Genomic DNA, 23,059 nt, shown 5'->3' on the forward strand with positions numbered 1-23,059 from the left:
CTGGCAGGGACCTGCAGACCTATAGAGAGTGGAGTCCAGACTGGAGCAGGTTTCCAGGTAGCACTTGTGACCCCATGAGGGACTCACACTGGAGCAGGCTGCGCCTGAAGGACTGCACCCCAGGGAAGAGTGACCCACGTTGCAGCAGTCTGTGGAGAACTGTTGCTTATGGGATGGACTCACATTGGTGAAGCTCATGGAGAACTTGTGGAAGGGACCCCACGCTGGAGCACGGGAATGACTCCTCTCCCTGAACAGTGGGAGAAACAATGTGTGATGAACTCACCATAACCCCCATTCCCTGTCTCTCTGCACTGCTGGGATAGGAGGTCTAGCTTGAAAGGAGAGAGGGTGGGGGTAAGGTGTTTTTAATGTTTTATTTTACTTCATATTATCCTGCTCTGATTTTGTTACTAATAAATTCACTTATTATCTCTAATTCAAGCCTGGTTTGACCATGACAGTTTTTGGTGAGTGATCCCTTCCAGTCCTTACCTCATGAACCCTTTGTTATATTTTCTCTCTCCTGTCCGGCAGCAGAGGGGCGTGAGAAAGTGGCTCTGGTGGATGCCTGGAATCCAGCCAGGGTCAACCCACTACAGTGGCTAAGATATTATAAACTTCCAAAAAATACTTCCTCTTCTAAAGTTGAATAAATGCAGTATTTTTATGTAAAGACTGTGAAGAGAATTATCACAAGACAAACACTTTCTATGCCCAGGATCTAGCTTGCAAGGAGCAATAACTCGAATCACCTTGAAGGAGAGACCCTACCAAGCACTATTCTTAAATCATCCTTATACATTTTTACATGTCTAGAAACACAGTGAAAGAATGGCATATCTATTCAACAGAAAGTAGATTTAAAGTGATACATACTTTGCCTATTAAATTACCACTGTGGTATTCAGGAGGTACTTGAACACGAAGAAAAGTTTTGAGGTTGGCAACCTACTCCAAGTTGAAATAAAACAACAAAGAGGAAAACACCACCACAAAACACCATAAGAATCAAAAAGACAGACATGACACATGAATAAAGAAATAATTAAAGAAAGAAACAACAGAAAATGAGTATAGATATTTACAGCAAGACAATATTTAAAAGGCCAAGAAAACAATTCAATACTTTGGCATTTCTCTTATCTATCTTATCTTTTGGATTTCTCTTATCTATTTACATGATTTATATGTCTATACATCTCCTTGTGTCATCATTAAGATGTTTTCAGGTCTTACTTTTATGAACCTGTCAGATTCATTATCTGGTTAGTTAACTATAATCCATTGCTTGAGATGGTAGTATTTCCATACAAAGTAACTTTCATACATAAATTTTAAAAGCCTTAGTTTTCATTATCTAAAGTAACAGTAGCATATTTCATCATTAAAAGCATTAAAAGTAACATTTACTCAGTTACCCATTGCCTTTGTACTATTTTCCACCCAAAAGGAAAAATTATTGAATTTAATATGTTCCTACTTTTTCATTCCGTGCCCTTTTACAATTTCTTTTTACACTTCTGCTACCTCAGGCCTTTTTAGAAATACATCATTAAAAGACTGTATCATATAAACTTTTATACATTGTAAAAATAATCAGAAAATAAAAAATAGAAAGCTACTCTGCAATAATACTTCTTTGGATTATTAAATTCAAATAATGTAATCATACTTCGGAGTCTTGGCTCTCATTTCAATCCACTGGGGACACTTAACTGGAGAATATGAGTCCAAGTGCCAAATTCTTTCCATTTAGTTTTCTTAATTAACTTCATGGCCTTGAAACAGTATATACAGTCTAATTTATACTGCTACTGAAACTCTGAAGAAACTTTCTGCCAATTACAATAAAGATTGATTTTTCAACATAAAAATTCCTTGTGGCGAGGATAAATTGCAATCCAGTTCCCTTCAGATCAAGGAGAATTTTTGCTAATGACTCCTCCATAGCCCAGACATTATTCACTGCTTACTATAAGAACTGCTACAGCATTTCATGAAAAATAACCATTTAAATCTCTAAAAATTCTTGATCAGGCCCAAAGGCCTAAGAATACTATGATAAACCTTTTAGTTTAATAGCCAGCCTACCTTCCTTTACATACCTTCCCTGAATGCAATTAACAGGGTTATTCAAATTTCTTCAGGCATATTGTAAACTAAAGAAAAACTAACTAGTCTTTCTCCTTATGTTCTGTACTTGGTATAATAATTTTTCCACAGTGGAAAAATCTAGTTTATATTTTCAATGCCCCATTCAAACAAATTGAATGGATCAAAGTGTGCATCTCAAACTACGTGCAACCAATCCTAGAGCTATTGCCCAAAGCACTGTATATTTTGCTTCCTGACTCCAGCAGTTTTCTAAAGCCCCTTGTGCACTCTTCACTCAATCTTGAACTTTTTTTATTCCTAATTTCTTAAGATCCTGTAGCAGGAGACAAAATTTCCTTCCTAAAAAAATATAAAATATCAAGGATGGCAAAAAAAAGTTGAATCAAAATAGAACAACTTTCCAGTGGACTTTGTCTATTACACTGGTTTGGGGAAAGACTATTCTTTTAAGCATTTTTTGCTGTTGAAAATCCTTGAAATTTCATTTTTCCAGTAAACCAATGTTTATCTGATATCTAAAGAAACTCCAAATCTCAAGCATTTTCCATAGATAATTTTTTTTCCCCTCTGCCCTTCAGGCCATTTTTCCATAATGGCACATGAAATAACCTGTTATGCAAGACGGCATATTTGCCATTTATTTTATTGATAATATTTTGACAGAAACTAGGAAGCCATGCAATCTTTATTAAAACTAACAGAAAAGTCCTCAAAGCTCAGAGGAGCTCTACAGAAGGAAATCTAACTGATGGGACACAGAATCTTGACCTTGAATTTCATGCCAGGGCAATTCTTCCTTGGGAACTGAACTCCCACAGCCAATAATTCTTTCCTTTCACATCCAAGTATGCAATAAATTATCAATACAGAATTTTAACTGCTTGTTTGGGGAAATCAAGTAGAACTGAATCACATTCCTCCATCTTATCTGTGAAAACTGCATTCCTAGATGGTGGAAGGAAGGAAGGAAGTTCTCCTACTCACACTCTTTTTTCAGACAGTAAGCTATTAAATCTCTCAGGCTCATACCACTGCATCTTGCTGCTATATAATTTTCACTGTTAGATCAGCTATACTCAGGCCAACTCTCAGTTGAATTGCTGACTATTTTCTCTGCATTGTTTTCAGCTTCATGTCCAGTTTCCTTGCTCTTGCCTCCTTCCCAATGCTGAATTAGAATAATGTTTTCTCTACAAAGAAGATCTCCATTCTCTTCGAAGCTTTCTTGTGATTCACAAAGCAAATCACCCCGATGGCATACTAGACATTCACCTTCTCTTCAACTTTAACATGGCTCCACATCTGTTCTATGCTAAGATTTTTCTGCACCTTTGTAGATGATGTGAGATTTGTAGGATAAATAGGAAAGGTGAGGGCAAGGGAAACCTCAGCGAAAGCGCTAAGCTACAGCAGTCAGCACAGAAAGTTTCACTCTTGATGCTGGAACAAAGGTGTGCTGAGCCTGGCAACAATCTCAGTTGTTCCCCTTTCCTTGCACACCCTGCACATGCAGGGACACAGGGCTTGTAAAACATGGAGAGGGCTTGTAAAACCTCTCCAGAAATGATATTCCTGTGGCTACTGCCAGGCTGGAGGAAGGCTTAGGAGACAACTATCCTCTTTACACCATGCCTCCAGCCCCTGATGAAAAGTGTATTTAAGCTCTGCTATTCCACAGTCACAGCAGAGGCATACTCACACTTTTCACTCAGGAAAAGTGAAAGGAAAACACAGAGCTCTACTACAGGGGTATTAAATATGGCATTTAATATTCAGCAATTAAACTGAAATGGTTATCTAACTATATATTTGACTGGACACAATAAATTAATACTAATTATGTACCTACTTAACAAGCACAGCAACCCTGATTAGCCATTAACTTCAAACAAGACATTGTCCATATGATTGCAAAATCTTTAACCAACCAATGAAGCAGTGGCACCATACTGGGCCAGTGGTAAACTGCAAACCTCTCAGGACAACTCACTGGATTTGAAAGGAGGGGAAGGCAATTGTCTATTTGAAGTTGACTTTGACTTAAAAACCCATAGTTTTAACCTATGAACTATATAGCTTGCTCATGAGTTTGTTCTAATTTCTGACTAAAAAATACTGACAAAAGAATGAAATATGGGAGCACATTTATCCATTTATCTAATAAAAGAAAGTATGAACAACTTCAAATAATACAAAGAGGTCAAGAGTCTGTACTTGGTATTTAAAATCACTCATTCTTTACCTCACTGTATTTTACTCACAATTTTTTTCTTAATTTAAGCACTTGAAAAAAGTAGGTTAGACAATCCCTCCTTTTTAAAGAAGGAATCAGGATCCTTGCTTAGGGATGTCTCTCTGCCCCTTCTGCTAGCCACAAGGTGCTTACAGGTCCACTACCAGACCCTGCTGTAGAAACGATGACACTAGAACCAAAGGCATGAAGCTGAGTCAAGGCAGGTTTAGGCTGGATATCAGGAAAAGGTTTTTCACCCAGAGCATAGTTGAGCAATGGAACAGGCTCCCCAGGGCAATGGTCACAGCAGCAGCCTAACAGAGTTCAAGAAGTGTTTGGACAATGCTCTCAGGCACATGGTGTGACTCTTGTGCAGGGCCAGGAGTTGGACTCAATCCTGATGGGTCCCTTCCAACTCAGCATATTCTATGATTCAACCCTTTCTTCTCTTCAGTGTGAAGGGAAATACCTCCCTTTCTGGAGAAAGAATCTACCAAAAGAAAAGACTGTAGGCTGCTAATCTGATTGCAGCAGGCTGAACGTGCCACCCTCCCCTTTGCCTTTTACTCCATTTCTGGTATTACCACCAAATGGCTTGTTCACAATTCTCCCTCTGGCTCTGGATGGGAAAACACATGCTCCCAAAATAATGGTCATCCACCAGTTGATAGAAAGTAGTATTCACAAGAAAATCTGCCACATTCTGAGTCCCCCTTCACAGAGCCACAGACCAGTAAATGCAGTTCCCACTGTACAGGTTACAGTTTGCACTGATTCAAAGATCCCTGAGACAGCCAGGAAGGATGAGCTGCATTTACATGTGCTAAACCTGATCTATCTTTAGCCTATGTGCAGCAGGGTGGCCAAGTCAAAACAGCAGCTCAAAATAAACCACTGTGACTAACACATTTTTTCTTCTAGTTCTCTTTAAAATTACTATCAAACTCTAAGACCACTTTATTATTTTAACCCTGCTTAATACTGTTTGGAAGAAAATAAAAGTATATAGTAAATGAGAGGAAACAGAAAGGATAAATGGAAGTGTAAGAGTTTTGTAAATTCAGTTGTCCTCAAAATAACATTGTGGAGGATTTAATGAAAGTAACCACTGACATGATGTGAACTATGGCAAAATAACAACTATATAAGATATTGTGGCGTATTTCAAAAAGTCTTAAATAACTCCTACATTTTATCTTGTTTCAAACTTATTTGTTTGGTTTTACTTGCATTAATTGTAAGAATATTTTTACTTTGGGAAATAAGCTTCTGCATTTCTAAGTAAATCTGTGAATTTGTAAGGAAGAGAGCAGGTATACAGAAGCCAAAGCTGTTTGAGACACAAAAGTAAACCCCATTAAGGCATCACAAACATCTACATTTGCACGAATAGGTGATAGTGGTAGAGGGAAAAAGAGACTTTGAATTTCTGAGTTTATATTTTGATGTGTCAACCTACAAATAAAACTTATATCTACCAGCACTTTTCTACAACTTAGAAAGGAATTTGTAACGAAAAGTAACTTTAAAATCTAGCTTTACTTTGGAGTGTCAACAAGCTTTCCAAAAATTTGAATTATAGATAGGTAAAACAACTTCCTTCAATCATGCAGAGCATATATATGCTTGGCAGCTTTGTTATTAGAGTTGCTGCAAATGCAGCATCTTCATTTTGAGTTTTAAAATGAATGTGGATTTAATACTTACTGTGTTTTTCTGAGATACCATATCCTGTGGGGGAAAAAAGATAATAGAAATGTTCATTTGTTTTTACTGGGAATTAGTCTTTCCAATAAAAATCACTGCTATACATATACATATATATATATATATATATACACATACATACACAGATGTGCTCTTCACAGCATAATCCAGATTTCCTGACACAGTAAATTCCCAGTAAAGGGACAGAACAACATCAAGAAGAGTCTTAATAGTTCAGGTCAGGGAAAACGTAACAATTCAGTGAAGAAACCTACTTAAAGAAATGCTCAGAAAATAAAGTTTTACTTGCCAGTAACTGGAGTTTCTCAGACTGGGCACACCCAGTCACACTCTGAGCATTTGTGAGACAAAAGCATTCAAAGCTGGAGGGTTTTTCTCTCTGAAAGAGTATCCTTCAGATACCTAAGGCCCTTTCCTATCCAGATGGGCACAGACCAACACATTCCTTCTACAACCTAATTCTTCTCACCTCAAAATCTAATGAGAGATACTGAAACAATGAAGCAGATGATAAACTAATGGGCATATAAACCAGACCTCAGAGACTTCCAGCTGCTGGTAAGCAACCTTCTCTTCTCTTTGGTGATGGATTACATGTTCAATGAACACTGCTTGGTCAAACTAAAGAAATCTCCGGGTAAGCCACACTACAAATATTAGACATAGACTTGTTTCTAATCAAGGTTGTCAATAAACTTAATTATATGTGCTCTGACATCCTGAGATGATTCTGCTTGAGTAACTTTGTATCTGACAGCCTGAAATCCACTTGGACAACCACTGCACAGAAATGATCATGCTCAAGCACCCATTTCCTCAACAACAGGCAAAAATATCAGGGGGCATTTAAGAGGTTTGGCTCTATAAATATGACTCTCTTTAAAGCCAGATTACATATTCTTTTATATCCTCAGAACTAGGTTGCTTTGAAAGAACGTTGGTGAAACTGAAGAGACAACTCTTGGGACAACTTCAGGATGGATCCTCAGGGATAAACTGTATAAAGTCAGGTTGCCAGAACTTCACAGATATTCAGCAGAAGTAACAGCAGACATCAATACTGCCCTTATAACACTTAGGCTGTGCACCACTCTTAAGAGTGTGCACAGTAACCGAGGTCCAAGTAAAGTAATACATTTCTGAAGGGAAGTGGAAAAACCCTGACCAAATTACTCACATACTTCAAAATAAAGAAACATCAGTAGAGGGCCAAAAATACATTAAAAAGGTACTAAAACTTAAACAGAATTTTTAATTAGCTAAAACTCCTTAAGCCCAATAAAATTCTTCATAACAAAAGTGATGGAAGGCTTAAACATCTGAAATATTACATATCTGAAAATTAATGTCTACCTAGCTAAGCAAGTTTCTCCAACAGAGCTTTATCTACTGCAATTGAAGATCTTTCTCAATACGGAGAAATTAACTCTTCTGAAACTATCCAGCACCTACGATGTGAAATGTGTTTGCTGAAATACCCCAAGAACAGTCCCTGCCTACCTTCTGAAGTATTCCTAAGAAAGGTGTATTAGCATATTTGAATGCTACCCAACACTGAACTGGGGCTCGATTGCTGAAGAGATACTACGGACAAGAGGAGGACTGAACCCTGTCTCAGTGCCCAGCTTAAACCATCTGATACAGAGGATCACTCCTAGCTGGTTCAGCAACTTAAATCAAGTCCTGTGATCCCATCTAAGATATGCTATGGGCCTATTTAGGCCAAGGAGGTTATACAAACAACTGAGACATGAGTAAGGTATCAGTGCCACTGACAGAGTTCCTAGAAGAAGAAAGGTGAAGGCAGATAATAGTTTTTCTAGCCTTAAGTGACCTAGTCACATTCTGGTGTTCCCCAGTCCGTAGACTTGAGCTTTACATCATTAGGAGAAAAGGCTTAAAACTTTGCAAAGACTTGCAAGTTCTGGCAACAATCAATCTGAACATCCAACCACAGATGGATGTAATCCTGGAGATCCTTCAACACTCCAGTTATGGAGCAGGGGCTGGCGTATGTGCTTGGCACAAAGTGCAGAAATCAAAGCCATCCTCATTGGGCAGCAACAAATAGAAGACAACCAGCCTTCCCAGATTTGGGCACATCCTTGGGAGAACCAAGTTGATCAGAACATCCGAGTGACAGCATAAAGAGATAAAAATGTGTTAATAAAAAATAAAAACGAAGTATTTCATTGCAGTCTGGTATACTACCAGTAGTGGATGAGAAGTTGTATAGGCATATATCCAGATGATAAACTAATGGGCATATAAACCAGACCTCAGAGACTTCCAGCTGCTGGTAAGCAACCTTCTCTTCTCTTTGGTGATGGATTACATGTTCAAAGATCCACCCTGATCAGGTGGAGGAAAGAAGGACATGCCAGTAATATCTTAGTGTGTATCCATACGGATAATCTCATTGAGCAAAGAATGTGACAGACTCCAGCTTTGAGTTCCTGGGACTCCAGGCCACATGGAATGTGAAGGTGTATGTGGACTACCACATGAAGAATGGAAGTATGGGTTATAGACACATGAGAGTAAAACCAATGACACTGAGAGCAGAGAAGAGGAATAAGAAGCTGTGACAGAACAGAGCTTTTCTGAGGAAAAAGTAGACTTAATATCCTTACAGGATCGAGGGAGGTTGGAGAACTCCAAAAAGGATTTTTGGACACTGATGGTGTGAAAAAAAGCGAAGTAGAAGGGGCAATAGTTATAGTATTATCCTACTATAAAAATGAACAACAGCCCTATAGAAAGATTTGGTGAGGATGTCTTTTCCTATCTTCAAACAGCAATAAAAAGGAGATTCTTGCAGTCTTAGGTACTCAGCACCTAGGGAATACAAACCTCATCTGACAGAAGGGCTTCAATAGGAGTAGGCTGCAATACAGCCCTTGTTCAAGTGTCCTTATGATACAAACCATAACTTTTTCTTACATGTACTCCAATTAAAAGATGGAAAGAAAGGAAAAAATTGGACCTGCACTCTCAATTCTAACCACCTGAAACAGAATCAGTACCACACTACGTATCTTTTCTTACAAAAAAAGCATTTCTAAATTCTATTATTACTATTTTTCCTAATAGTCGCTTTTTCTTAGCAGGATTTTTTTCTGTAGCTATTCAGGAAATTACATCAAATGCAAATTTCAGAAAAACACAAACATCTGTAGGATCAGGTATTTAAAGATATTTCTGAAATGAAGCAGACCGTGAAGTGAGAACCTTACTTTGAGAGACTGAGCAGTGTCAGCATCAGTGTCATGGTAAAGAATAACATTATTGGCCATGTCAAAGCTTTCACGCACGCCAAGGTGGTAGAACAGTGATGGTTGCTTGGAAATATCACTCATGTCCACAACTGCAACATCTGAAATGAGAGAAGTGGAAAAGAAAACGCTAAAAAAATAGTAATCTTAAACCGAATTTTATTCTTACACGGGATTTAAAACAAATCCTGAAATTACACACACATACTGGACAGACAAAATCAACATTTTCAAATAAGGATCATTTTCTCATGAGAGAAGTAAATTTCACCCTTCATATAAAAGGTAAGAGCCACTCATGAAATTATCACAGTGTTACAGTAACTGGGAGACTGAGTTTACCAATCCTGCTTGAGCTTTTGAAATCACAGCGTCACGAATGCCTCAGGTAAAAAAGCAATTCTGCACTTGCTCCCTGAGGCCTGAGAGCATGAATATCCATAGGACAGAAGCTTCAAATATTCAGGATGGAACCACTAAAAATAATAATGTAAATTAGAAAAATAGGGAAAATTGTGAGACCAAGTTTATTTTAAGAGGCTGAGGCTTGAAGAATGGGAAATTCCTGAAAATTAGAAAAAGAAATGACTGTGGAAGTTGTTTCTTAAAAGATACAGGCATGATGTTGAAGATGGGGGGCACAACAATGAGGGAATTCAATCACAAGTAGCCAGAGCAAGGCTTCCACTGCTCTTGTTTAGTGTTCCAGTCAGAAATGGAAGTCAGAAATGCAAGTAAAAACATTAACAACTGTGCAAGATGAGCTATACAGAGAGCTAAAGAGAAATACCCTGTATTATGCAGAATAGCTGAGATACAGGCAAAAGATTCTGAGCACCATTTTGTTCTCATATAGCATAAACACCATTGCAGGAAGAAGGGGTAACTGGAGAAGAGGACATTTAATGCTGAGGTTTTATTTCTTGATTCTTATATCCTATATACTCCTTAGAAAATTTTGCTTTAAAGCTTTTTAAAGGTCTATATCTATATGTCTGTCTGCTTTCACCACTATGGGATAAATGGATGAATTGAAATCCGCAGTATTCATAAGAATAAAGCCTTGGCATTGAAACCACAGGGGGGTCTGAGGTTCAAAACTGATTCCAAACACTCAGTGTACATGGGCAGTAAATCCTACATCTCTGAAGGGGTAAGAGACAGTGCCTGTACATACAGGGCAAGACAGAAGGGTGAGTTACTAGTAAACAAGAAATCTAAAAGCAGGTCTGATGGCTCAGACCCAAATGCAGCAGGAGCCAGTTAACCTTGGTATCACTAAGGTTACACATCACAAGAATCAATACTCCATATTTAGTATGCAGTTTCTTGGAAAAACCTGCAATGAATATACGCTCCTGTACAGTTCCATCAGGCTATTCCGACACACCACACAGAGGTCAGCCAGTCCCTCTGATCACTATGAGACTCCTGTTAAAGCACAAGGAGCATTTTGAGTCTGAAGACCTGCCTTTAGACCAAGCCTCTTTTGTTCAAGAGCAAAAACAAACAAACAAAACCCCCCAAACCTCAAAATATCCCAAACCCCAACAAAACACACAAAAAAATCCAAATGCACCTCCCTCTCCCACCAAAGATACAAAACCCCAGCACAAAGTCATGGCATAAGAAAATCCGCTTATTCATGTGGAACTCAAATCCTGCACCATCTACTGATGATCTTTCCAGTTCCACTGTTTAGCCAGCTGCCTGCAGCATGGATAAAATTCTTAGTGTATTGCACACTGTAGTGTCATGTAAACCGAGAGAGCTTGAAGAAGTAAACCCCAGCCCATAAACACAACTGAATCTAGATTTCCCCAATATGGCAAAATCCCTTTGGAAAGCATAAATTATCTGTAGAACATATTTAAGAGAAACTAACAAGCAGACTGAGAATCAAATACCATCGAGGGAAAAAAAATCAGGAGCTTGGATGGTTTTTAGTGCTTGTAGAAGAGTGTTTTTGGGTAATCAGAGTACTGTGAAATCAAAATCAGTATCCTGGTAAGAGAATTCAGATAATGCATTCTTATAGTGTACAGATATTGCATTTTACAATACAACACAAGCAATGGTTTGTAACAGAGTTCATTGAAACAAGGCTAACACAGCTCATTTCCACATCTAGTCTACAACTGAAATTTGTCTTCTGTTGATTGCTGCTCCACAGCAATGTAAGTGGTATCAAAAACACATGAAATGGACATAAGAACAGAAGTAACCACCTCCATAACAAAGGATAATTATTCTTCCCTTAGATATTAATTCACACTGCTAAAAAGAATTATGAGAACAGGTTTTTCTTGCTTATTCACACCTCACAAACACAGGTGTGAATTAAATTAAATAAAAATAAAACAAAATTAAGAGCAGCAGAGATGAAGATGTATCACAAAGATATGCATGCAAGTGAAAAAAAGCCCCAGAAATTGAGTGGATTCAGTTTGAGCAAAGGAATCAAGGAATGACAGAGAAGTGAATGATAGTGGACAGAAGCAGAGCATCCAAAGTGCTCCTGGCTGTGGGCTAGAGCAGAGATGAGAAGCTGCATTCCTATGGAGCTCTCCAAGCCCTCCTCCAGGAGGAACAGCAGCAGGCTTGGAGCAGGGAGGAAAAAGATCTACTTACAAAGTAGCTTTATTGATGTACTAAAGAAATGCAGCACAAGTACATTGGGCCCATGAAATGAATGCAAATTTGGGTGGAGAAGATATGACCAACAGTAAACTCTTCCTAAAGCAGTAGATCCCTGAGATGCACCCAGTGCATGGGGTACTGAGAGTGCAGTGCTCACTGACACTGATGGCTGGGTCTAAGCACACTCCCCAGATTTACTGTTTTCAGAACTACTGTACATCTCTTTTCTTGGAGTAAGGCGGTTTTGTGAGTCATGTAATGAACAAAGCTAATATGTGACACCACAAATACTTTAGTTTCAATTATCCTATATTTTTCTCATGATTTACACTAGAATTCTTCATTTACAGTTCTTTAAAAAAAAGACGTGGGGCCCCGCACTTCAACCATGCATTTAGTATGGCTGATAAGAAAGAGATAAGAATTTCCTTAAACTTCCAGAGACACATTAAAAGAAATAACTTCAACACTAGTATGTGCTTTGCAAATCTTGATTTATGAATAGAAACATAAGTCAATCAGAGTCCATTCTCAACTCCCATCCTCCATAACAAAAGAGCCCAGTCAGCCAAATGTACTTATGAACTTCCCTTGCCAAATTTAAGTTCAACTTCCATTACAGACAGGGGTGAAGCAAAAGCCGATGCCAACTTTTATCAAAGCTTATCACTCATGAAAAATTTTAAGTGATAATGAAATATTTCACACAGGTCTAAATGACCAATGGAGAGGGTTTCCTATGTACAGAAGGAAAGAGAGCAGGGGAAGGTACAGCCCCTCTGGAAAGAAAGAAGGCTTCCAAGTGAAAATCTGTACAATGCATCCACGAGACAGGGTGGAGGGGTGGGGATGTGCTTAATGTTGCATATGACCGACTTTGAATGATTCTAGAACAGAACATTTAAACTCATTGCTTCTTTTCTGCAGTAGCAACTCGTGTTCAAAAGCATACCCATAAAAACATGTCCTCCCTCATTTCTTCTTAAGCATAACAGATATTTTCAACTCTTTTTGTTCTCTAGTAGCTGCCCATTAAAACTTTCATCCTGAAAATAGTTCATTTTTGTCATGAACCCAAAAACTGATCTCAGTTTATTATATGGTTGCAGTTAATTTGTATAGGCTTTTGTTTCCATTGTAAAATGATTACAGTATGTGTATATTTGTAGTGCATTAGGGTAATTCAGCACTATTGCTTATACAGTCTTGATTAGGTCTCTGCATTGTTGCAGCAGATGGCACATAATTCATTTCTTATGCTACAGTTTACATATTTTAACACCAGTGTGTCTTACGAGAGCAGACAGAGAAGAGACAAATAACTGCGACAACTGAAATGAAGATTAAAGATCATTAACTGTGGTAAAACAGGAGACTATGAAACTAATAAATAATTCAACATGAAAAACATTATTACATGGGTTAAAACCAGAGGGCTTACTTTTCTCTCTGAAATGCACCTGAAGACATCATATAATTTAATGATCTAAGTAAATCATTAGTCTTCACAAGGCTTTTTTTATGATTTACGGCACTGTTAGCAAAACCAAAAGGACAATTTTGGCATCAGGTTTTGGGATCTGTAAGTCAAAAAGTAATAAACAGGAGAAAATGAAGAAATAGACTGAAATATGCTGATAGTTAAATAGAATCTAGGAGGCATGACAGAAGGAAAAGGTCAAAAAGCACTCTGTACTGCTTTCAATTTCTCATCTAAGGCTCACCTCCATCCAGTCTTATCCATATGCAGAGCAAGAACCTTACTCCAGTATTTTGGATTCATTATTTTTCAGTATTTGGAACCTTTCTATACATAACAGATTTCAAAAACACTCCCAAACTTAACATGATATGGAAGAAAATGCAGAACTCAGCCCATTACTATTCACTAGCATCCTGCAAATTATGAACCTTTGGATTAGTATTGCTTCAGTTGATTGGATATTTGCATCATAGTTAGTAAGTAAAATAATATGTAATTCCTTGAAAACCACTGAAAACTGTCAAATTCTTCAGAAGAACAACAATACTCCTAAAGAAAAAGAAACAAATAATCCTTAACTTCAGGATACATATTCATTTTGATTTCTGCACAGTTCTTTAAAGGAGGCAATACCAAAGTTTTTACAGGGAAACAATTATGGTAACTTGGTTTATTTGAAAACCAGGAACCCTTTGCAGCTTTCACTTAAGCTAAAACAAAAGGCACCACTCTCAACTTTAATATACCCCATACTCACAGAAACTGGGAAGCTCAAGGTAGTAAAGCACATTTGTAGCAACTACCAACAGAACTGTTGAGGTGATTTTTCAGCACAGTTTGTTATACCAGCAAACTGTTGGTGCCTTCCATTAGATCCTAGGCATAAGCCAATGTTAGTGTAAAAATACTGTCAGCAGTTGTGATGATATTATGGCTTTCATAATGAATCAAGTTTCATTTAAATCTTACTGCTTTATCATCACAGTATCCTGTTAAAATCTCCTTACTTTTATTAGAAAAAATATTGTTCCAATCACAATCTAAAGCACCAAACTAAATGCAGCTATTGCCTTAGAAGCTGAAAGACCCAGGAGACAAAGACACAGCTCTTTTTTTAAATTTAGGAATTTCTGGTATTTCAATTCAGCCTTTTCAAGTTTGCAATATTATAGCATGAACTTTGCTAACATCATTGGTTTGCTATAGGGCCAGAACTGATAATAAAAATAAAAACCAACTCATCAGTAATGATTTATCCTGCAATATAGACTTGTATATGCTATAATCACATAAAAGAGCATTTTAAAAACAACTTCATCTATTTGCTTATATAAGCTTATCTTTTTGTAGATTAGAAACAAGTGCTGCAATTCCGTATAAATTATGAAAATTACCTGTAATAGTTCAGAAACTGCTTACAAAGCACCTTAAAGAAGGAAGATTGTTTTTATAAGCTGCAATCAACTTCTGCAAGAGAGTCCTGGAGTGGCTGGAGCCTTGACTACAAATTCCAGCCTACTGCCTACTTCAGAAAAGGAAACACAGGCATGCACACTGGATGTCTGAAACTTTTTGATGCCCAGAGGGCATTTCCTCTGGAGAGGGTGTTTAGTTCACAGGCAAAAGGAAGTGACTCAAAGGACATGAAAAATAAGAATTAAATTAGGTATGAATCCTCACATTAGTGTGGGGAAAAAAGATTTCTTTCTGTTCACATATAGTAAGCACTGAAAAAAAAGTGACATTATCAGGTTTTATTAATGACACCAAACACAAACTGGAGAAAGAAGAAAACTTTAATACGGGCTAAATATTTTTTAATTCACTATTTTTAAATTATTGTTATCTTGAGAAGATAACAGGGAGAATTCCAATTCTAATATATTATCCATACACATGGACTGACTATAAAATGAAGCAAAATCTAAACTTAGCTATATCTTGCTTTTGGCAGCTCTAATGGATTTAAGTGTTTTAGGAATTCTGAAAACCTGGGCATCAAGTGGCAAAAATTCTGAAAGGTGCTTTTCCATGGTTTGTCTGTCTGCTCAGGGAAAGAACTGTTGTAAAGTGACAATTTCAGACATCTGCCACAGGTTTTATATTATGAAGTGATTTACTGAAGAGAAAGGCCACCACGCCCCAAAATGTCTCACTTCTCCTCTAACCAAGCAAAATGGAAGGCAACCACATAATGCCTAACAATTATAAAAGCCAGCATTCTTAGAACCACAAATACCAGGGTGAGAGCGGAGAGAAGTCAGAAGTTACTTTTGCATTCCTCCCTTCTGTGTGTCAAATCTTGCTCTGGAAACCAGTTGCACATGCTTCCCCATGAAACCACTCTGCTCAGTGACTGTGGTGTGTGCTGAAGATAAACTACGTATTAGCTGAGCAGCAGCAGCATTCTTGACTAAGGAAAGTTTCCTCTTAGGTAACTTTCCTGAAAGGACCAGGCAAATCCTGAGCTCTGCTATTAGGAAACCAAAAAACTCTTAATTTTTCAGATGAGCCTTTTGACCACCCAGAAGCATCACTAACTGTAGCAATTCAAATGATTGCTTTGCTCCACTTAACACACAGCACATTAACACTGGCAATGTCCCACCTCCAGAGACAGTTCTGGAACAGCTGTGTTAAGCAAAGTGGGCCAACTGGCCTTTGTATGGAAAGCAGACACATCCACGTAAAGGAGGAGGAAGAGGAGGAGGAGGTACAGCTGACACCCAAATGTGTTTCTAACCATAGCATTTGGGTGATGTTAGAAAGTTCATGTGGCCCAGCAAGGCAGCTCCTCCTTCCTATGCACATGGAAAGTTTAGAGCACTCAAACTCCATCCTCTCAGCTCCCAGGGCAAAAGGCTGAAGTCATGAATGTTTTAAACTATCAGAATGGTTAAAATTTACCAAGCAAAGTTGTATTGCTTACAGTCTGGATTGCAGCCTGAAAGTAGAGGTAAGAAATCTGGAAAACTTATTTTTCATGTATAGATCACAAAAGTGCCTTATACAGCTTCCAGTGAAAGCCCTGGGAGAACCCCCAGTGGCCTGAAAAGGTACGGGAATGAGCACTTTTTGGACAGCCATCCCACAGGTGATGAAATGTGAAGTGCAAAGAAGCAGACAACGGAATAATCCAGTGTATCAAAAACAGAGGCACATGTAGCTGGAGTGAAACCAGCGATGAATGCAACCAGCACAGCACCATGTACACAGAGCCTGACAGCATTTTAATGTAGATAAGGAATATAAAACTCATATTTATTTTAAATATTTAGTTGAGTCATAACCAGAGACAAACTTCTTGTTCATGAGATCACTTCTCACCTGTAACATTTTGTCCTTTTGATTTCAAATACTAGCTTTGGCAACTTTTGGAAATTTAAGTCTTAGGCTATCTCAGCAATGTATGACATTATAACATTCACTGGCAATTCCTATCCAGCAAAACTGACCATCAGATGATACTGTGAAAATCAGCCAACCATCCAAAACAACAGAACAGATAAGACTGAGGGGCCAATGCTCATCTCTGGCTTTTGTAATCCTGTACAAAACACCCACTTCATACAAACAACTCCACAATAAGGTTACAGTCAGACCCAAACATTAGAGCCAGTGATCATGTTAGTGCTGTGGTGTTACTTTACAGATACTGCATCTTTCATCTGTCCGCTGGTACATGGAACACACACTGAAAATAGAAATAGAACATATTTTTCATGCTTCAGTGGCATTTATTGCAACTTGGGAAAAACTAGTATCTAAAACTACTCATTTTTCTAAACCTCAGCAAAGTATTTGTGCCATAATTATAATTAATACATATTCCTTAATATATAAATACCTGTTCCAAAAATTACATCACCTAAGAAACTGCACTTTAGTTAAAAGGAACAGAACAAATTACAGCAGGTGAGAAACACTGACAGTTCTAGAAGTTGATCTGTAAATTGAGTGCTCATTTATTTTTATGATTTGGGGTTTTCTTATTCATTAGATACATCATCTGAAGCTTTTCAACTCTTTGCCCTGAAATTGCATATTAGGAACTATTTTGTTAAATGGAAGCAAGGACTCTTCCAAAAACCTTTGCTAGAAAAAGCTTTAAGAAACATTTTAGATGCTTCTTAAATACAATTAAATTCACAGTGAAACTAAGTTTCAAACAAGGCAAGACACTACATTAAAATAACAGGGCAATTCCACTGATCCAGAAAAGCAAAACTTGTGCCAAGAGCATGCCTATGCTTATTATTTTTTTAACTGATCTTCAGGGAGAGTTTTCAAACTCTGCCAAATCAGAATACAACCAATACCCACAAGAACTGGCGTGGGAAGAAAAGTAATGCAGTTAATGTCATATATAGGGCATCCAAGCTCAGAATGTGTTTTTAATGCTTTTGCACAAGTATGAAGAAGAAAAATGTTGTATGATCGGAAACACCTGAAGATAACCTCTCTCAGAAGATAGCATAATTTGTGAATTTTTTGGTTTGGTTTTTTTTTTTTTTTTTTTTTTTACCATTGGCAGTTTAGAGAAAGAAGGAAACAAAGAACTAATCCTCAAAGAGCTCTTCTTGAAATATTGAATTGCAGAAGAAATACATAATCCACTGTAAACAGTGCTTGCCTAGGCTCAGACGTTGCTTAACATTTTCCATGACAAAGCTTTGCTTTCAGTCCTTTTTAACTTTGCCAGTCTTTGCTTCAGGTTGTTGGGGTTTGTTAGTTTCTTTTTTCTTTTGGAGAGATTTAATTAGAACCAACTCAAGTCATTCTGAGACTGTATCAGAGAACTTATTTTTCTGGCCACTGTTAAACATCCCCTCCTGCCAAATTAAGAAGACTTACTGCTTTCAAGCACCAAATCAGAAATTTGTCAGATGGGTAAGGCTGTCTGGAAGTAACTCCTCTTAGCCTCATGAAATTCTGCTCGTTCCAAAGAGAAGTTATAAGCAGTGAATTGGTCAGAGTCACAAGGGAGATGTTTGGTCTCACATGAGCCTGTCATCACTGCCTTCATTGTCAACACAGAGAGAGGAAAAGCACTTTTAGAGCCCCATTCCTCTGATCTGTCAGAAACCAACTTCAGGAAAACTTCAGCCCAGAAGCGCCTGTTTCTCTCCACTACCTATGAGGGGAGTCCAAGCAACTGCAGACACCCACACGGAAAGTGTTCTGTGCTCCGACACCCCTTGCACAGAGCCTCAGAGCTCTGCTTTGAAGAATTTCATTAACCATTAAGGCATTTCAGTCAAGAATGATATTATTTCACCAGATGTTTCCCTGGACATGTTCCGACCAGCTAAACCACAAAATGGCCAAAGCAGAAGGACTATAGATCTTTCTCATCAGTACTTTACTCACATTCTCTCTACCTGTGAAAAAGGACGAACTGCCACAATGCAAACCCTCACCTAAGATTTCCAGGGATCTCTCTGAAGCACCTAACTCTTGAGTTTTCCATAAATTGGGAGTTCATTTGTGAGTCCCAATTTACAATGTTGTTTGTTTTGGCACTCAGTATTCTACAACTGTGGGGATGACTGTTCTTCAATAGGTGCTTTTGCATGTACTGTCTCATCCCAGGGTCTTTTCTCCTACTCATAAAACCTCACTGTTTAATTACACTGAAGCACTGAATATAACCTCCTGGCCTACGAATGAAGTTTATACATGAGTTAAATTTTCAGCAAAAATACCTTCAAGCCAAATATAAGCATTACATTTCCCTGCAAGACAAAGGCATTCATACAAAAGCTAGTAATAGACTTTACCTTCTATTTTATTTTATTTTTTTCCTTTCATACCATAGCTTGTGAGGTCCTGGGAACAACACAGCCTCAAGCCTGAGGGAGTTAACTCACAGTAGTGTGAGAGCTTAAAGTAAAAAAGAGAATGTCCACACACACTGTCTCTGGAAACTCACACAGCACACACTCCTTTACAAAGCCTCCCTTCCTTGTGGAAGGATTGTAAAAATTTACCCATGCTGGGACCACAGTCACAGATCTTTAGTTACCAACCACAATCATATGAGATGGACCCTGCCAAGATCTCCATACTGGTAATAAATGAATTATAAAAGTTGTCACATGCACAAGAGATCAATATTTATGACATTTCATTGCAAAATTACACTGTTCAAACTCCCAGGTTAGGAACTGAGAGATACCATCACATGGCTCTTAGCATTTTCAGCATTTTCATAGTTCAGGCAGATGAATGCTTATGGCTGCCTGCAACTCCTACCTCTTTCATGTGATCCACTGTCTCTGAGTCTCTCTCTCACCATCCTGTTCTCCCATTACTCCTCAACCTATATTTAACTTGGCAATTTCTGGCTATCTCAGTGCTAGCACAGTAGCAAGAGGCTCTGTCACTGTAGCTAATCAGTCCTGTGAGAGGTATCGGCTACCAGCTTCACACTAACCTCCTGGAAAAGTACTTTAAGAAACTGTTAAACTTTACAACAATTGAAAGAAATAAAGGTTAAAAATTTAATTTCATGAAAACTCACGTTTTACATATCGTATAACGAAAAACATTTGCATCTGTAACTAAAAAATCCAATTCTGTAAGTAGTAAAAAAGACTCTAGGCTTAGTACATACCTCTTATAATCATCCACACTGTACTGTAATCATTTTTCATGAGTGCTAAAACGAAGTACTTACATTTACAATTACTGGTTTTTAAACCTTATAAACAGGCACCCATCAGAAGTAAAATAGGAAAAAAAGACAAATTAAAGCAATTTGCTATTTCAGGTTGGCATCAACCATTTGACCATGTACAGTGTAAAAATCAAAAACTATTAATCACCTCAAGCTGCAAGATAAACAACCCTTCCTTTATACATACTGTGAAATACTATCACTAGAGTGATAGATAGCTAGGTGGTGATACTGGCTACCTAACTGCTGTTAAAATACACTGAAGAATCTTAACATTCTAATAAACTTTTTTAAACACAGCTGTGCTGGTTTTGGCTGAGATAGAGTCAATTTTCTTTTTCCTTTTTTTTGTTGCAATTTTAAACCTTATGGTCTGGTCCAAAGGGAGCAGGGGTGCAGACTTCAGTAGATATATGTTTACATGGTTGCAACCACGATTTGAGTTGCATGTCATAGGCATTTCTACAGCAGGAACCACTGGGGGAGAAGCCTTACAAGAAGCAGTGCAAGTGCAGCAGTGACCCAACCTGAGCTGGCCTTGGTGCCAAACAATTCACACAACATAAGCAGCTTTTGCCTTACATTAAACTGTCCTTTTTTCAACCCATGAGTTGTTTTACTTTTCCAATTATCTCTCCAACCCTGCTGGTGAGGGAGTGAGTGACTGTACGGTGTTCATCTGCCTGCTGGGATTACCCCATGACAACAGCTCACAACAGGTAAGTGACTGTGGGGTGTGTGGGGAACAGCAGTTCCCATCAGCCTCAGTGGCTGCTGAAGTTGAGCAGTGACACCGTGACAGAGGCTGACAACATTGCAGGAATAAAAAGGGCATTATCATGGCTTAAGCAGCTGAATGCTTGCTTGCAAAACTGAATTCCATACCTGCTTCTTCCTACCCGACAGCTGCTGTGTGACACTAGCCTAGTCACATAAACTGGAACTTCAGAGATGGACTTGTTGACCATGCAGTTAAGATTCTGAGCTCCAGAAAGAAAAAAAAATACCCCACTGAAACAGAAACAGTGACTTTGAAAAACAGAGCCCTCATTTTAAAGGTACTTTGTAACAAACCCAATGCCTTCAGAGAGAAGAAAATTCCTAATATTTTACCTAAGTGATTCACTTCTATCATCCTACTGTACCTTGGTATGAGTTAGAACTTGAATAGTCTCTTGATTCAGCAACTGTAGTCTTCCAACTGCAAAACAGCTAAACATCTACAGAATAATACTATGCCTGATTTATACCTCAAAAAGACAGGTATTTCCATTTTTCATTCAACCTTTATACCAAAATGAATAGTAAAGAAGCAGCATTTTAAACTTCTCAAAGAGTATTTAAATAATCCACATTCGTCTCCTTTTTTTTTGTTCACAGATGTTAGACAAATGAAGATTCCAGAAGTTGCTCATTTCTTGCTTTAAATCTATGTATCCAGAACACTAAAAAAGTACTTACCAGTCACAGGTGATCTGAGAAGGACACCTGTTCAATAATTTTCTCTGTTTATATACTCTCAGTATATTAAAAATGTTTATATAGATGCTAGACAGACATAATGAGTAACTGTCCCACATCATACATTCTTTTCACTATGCTGAGTCATTAAGGATAACACTATTTCCTAAATTTTTTCTGCAAGCCAAAGAACCTACTGATTCTACAGGACATTTTTCTGCCCTGTTTAGTATCAGAGAAGAAAAGAAACAGCAGAGTAAATTAAAACCAGGCAGTTCACGCTTGCCTGCTGCACTAGCAGTGTGCCAAGGCTCACATGAGACCATTTCCACTGCAGTGCACTAGAGTGGAGCCAGCCAGTTGAAAGCACACAGGAAAAACACCCCAAGCCTGAACCTAATTTGAACCTTGCCTGTAATTGGAGGGGGGGTGGGTGCATGGAATGAGAAAGGTGAACTTTATTTAACTTTTCCTGCACCTCTGCACTTCCTACACTGGGTCATCAAAGGCAATCAAAGGGAATGAAGTATAGGGAAAAAAAAGGTTACATGACTAGATAACCTGCCCTAAGAGAAATTAAAGACAGTAAGAAATTCAACAAGGAAGGTCGTCCCTTTCTCCCCAGCTGCAGTCAAATCAATTTTTTAGGCCAAGGAGGTTAGATAAGCTTCAACCTTTTAGACATTTATCCAAATGAAACCATTTGAGAGTCACCCATCATTAAATGTTGAATACCTTGGCTGGGGGACATAAAAACCTGCTAAATCTGCACATCTCCCACAGGTCACACAGCGGCCAACAACATATATTAAAAAAAAAAATAGAAAAGTAAAATTATGCTGATCTTTATCTTCTTCTCAAAGAAAGATGAGACATAAGAAAAGGAATCAAAATAGATGGAACTAAAATAGAAAGAAAAAATATTTCAGAACACTAAAGCTCATAAGTCTGGGTTAAACTAAGACCTTTATTTTTTTCTTTATGAATTAAAAATATAGCATATAAAAAAGTGAGACTTTCTTAGCCTGAATCTCTTCTTTTTTCCCAAATGTGTTTTTTATAAACAAGTATCAAGACACATCGCCATCATTAGCACTGGTGTTTTTTATGTACCAAACTGAGGTATCCCACCTCATAAATATATTATAGATTGCCTCTTCATGTTGGTGGACTCCCATACTGTCATTTAGGACCCACATAGAGCACTGTTAGACATAACTGACTAGTTACGCACAGAAAAAAATGTTAATTGAGGAGAGGCAGTGTTATCAAAGTGCAAATGCAAATAAAGTTTACATAAAGCCAGGGCATCCTCTTTGAGCCAAGAGACTTGCACTCATACATAGATACGGAGTCCTTGATACACTATTCCGGATGGTGGGCAGATGTGGATTCACTCTGCTATTTTTATCTTTCCTGTAAACAGTACAAGCTTTATGTGC

At 38.0% G+C, this 23,059-nt stretch overlaps 1 protein-coding gene across 1 annotated transcript in view; it reads right to left on the minus strand.

Moving 5' to 3' along the window:
• Positions 1-23,059, minus strand: part of MAP3K15 (mitogen-activated protein kinase kinase kinase 15) — an 85,230-nt gene that overhangs the window by 49,252 nt on the left and 12,919 nt on the right. Inside the window, exons 2-3 of the mRNA XM_048287284.1 lie at positions 9,316-9,455; positions 6,059-6,082 (exon numbers count right to left, since the gene is read on the minus strand). Coding sequence (XP_048143241.1) covers positions 6,059-6,082; positions 9,316-9,455 — 164 coding nt within the window. The remainder of the gene's footprint in view (positions 1-6,058; positions 6,083-9,315; positions 9,456-23,059) is intronic.

The sequence above is a fragment of the Corvus hawaiiensis genome, chromosome 2, assembly GCF_020740725.1.
Source record: "Corvus hawaiiensis isolate bCorHaw1 chromosome 2, bCorHaw1.pri.cur, whole genome shotgun sequence".
NCBI classification, from domain to species: Eukaryota; Metazoa; Chordata; class Aves; order Passeriformes; family Corvidae; genus Corvus; species Corvus hawaiiensis.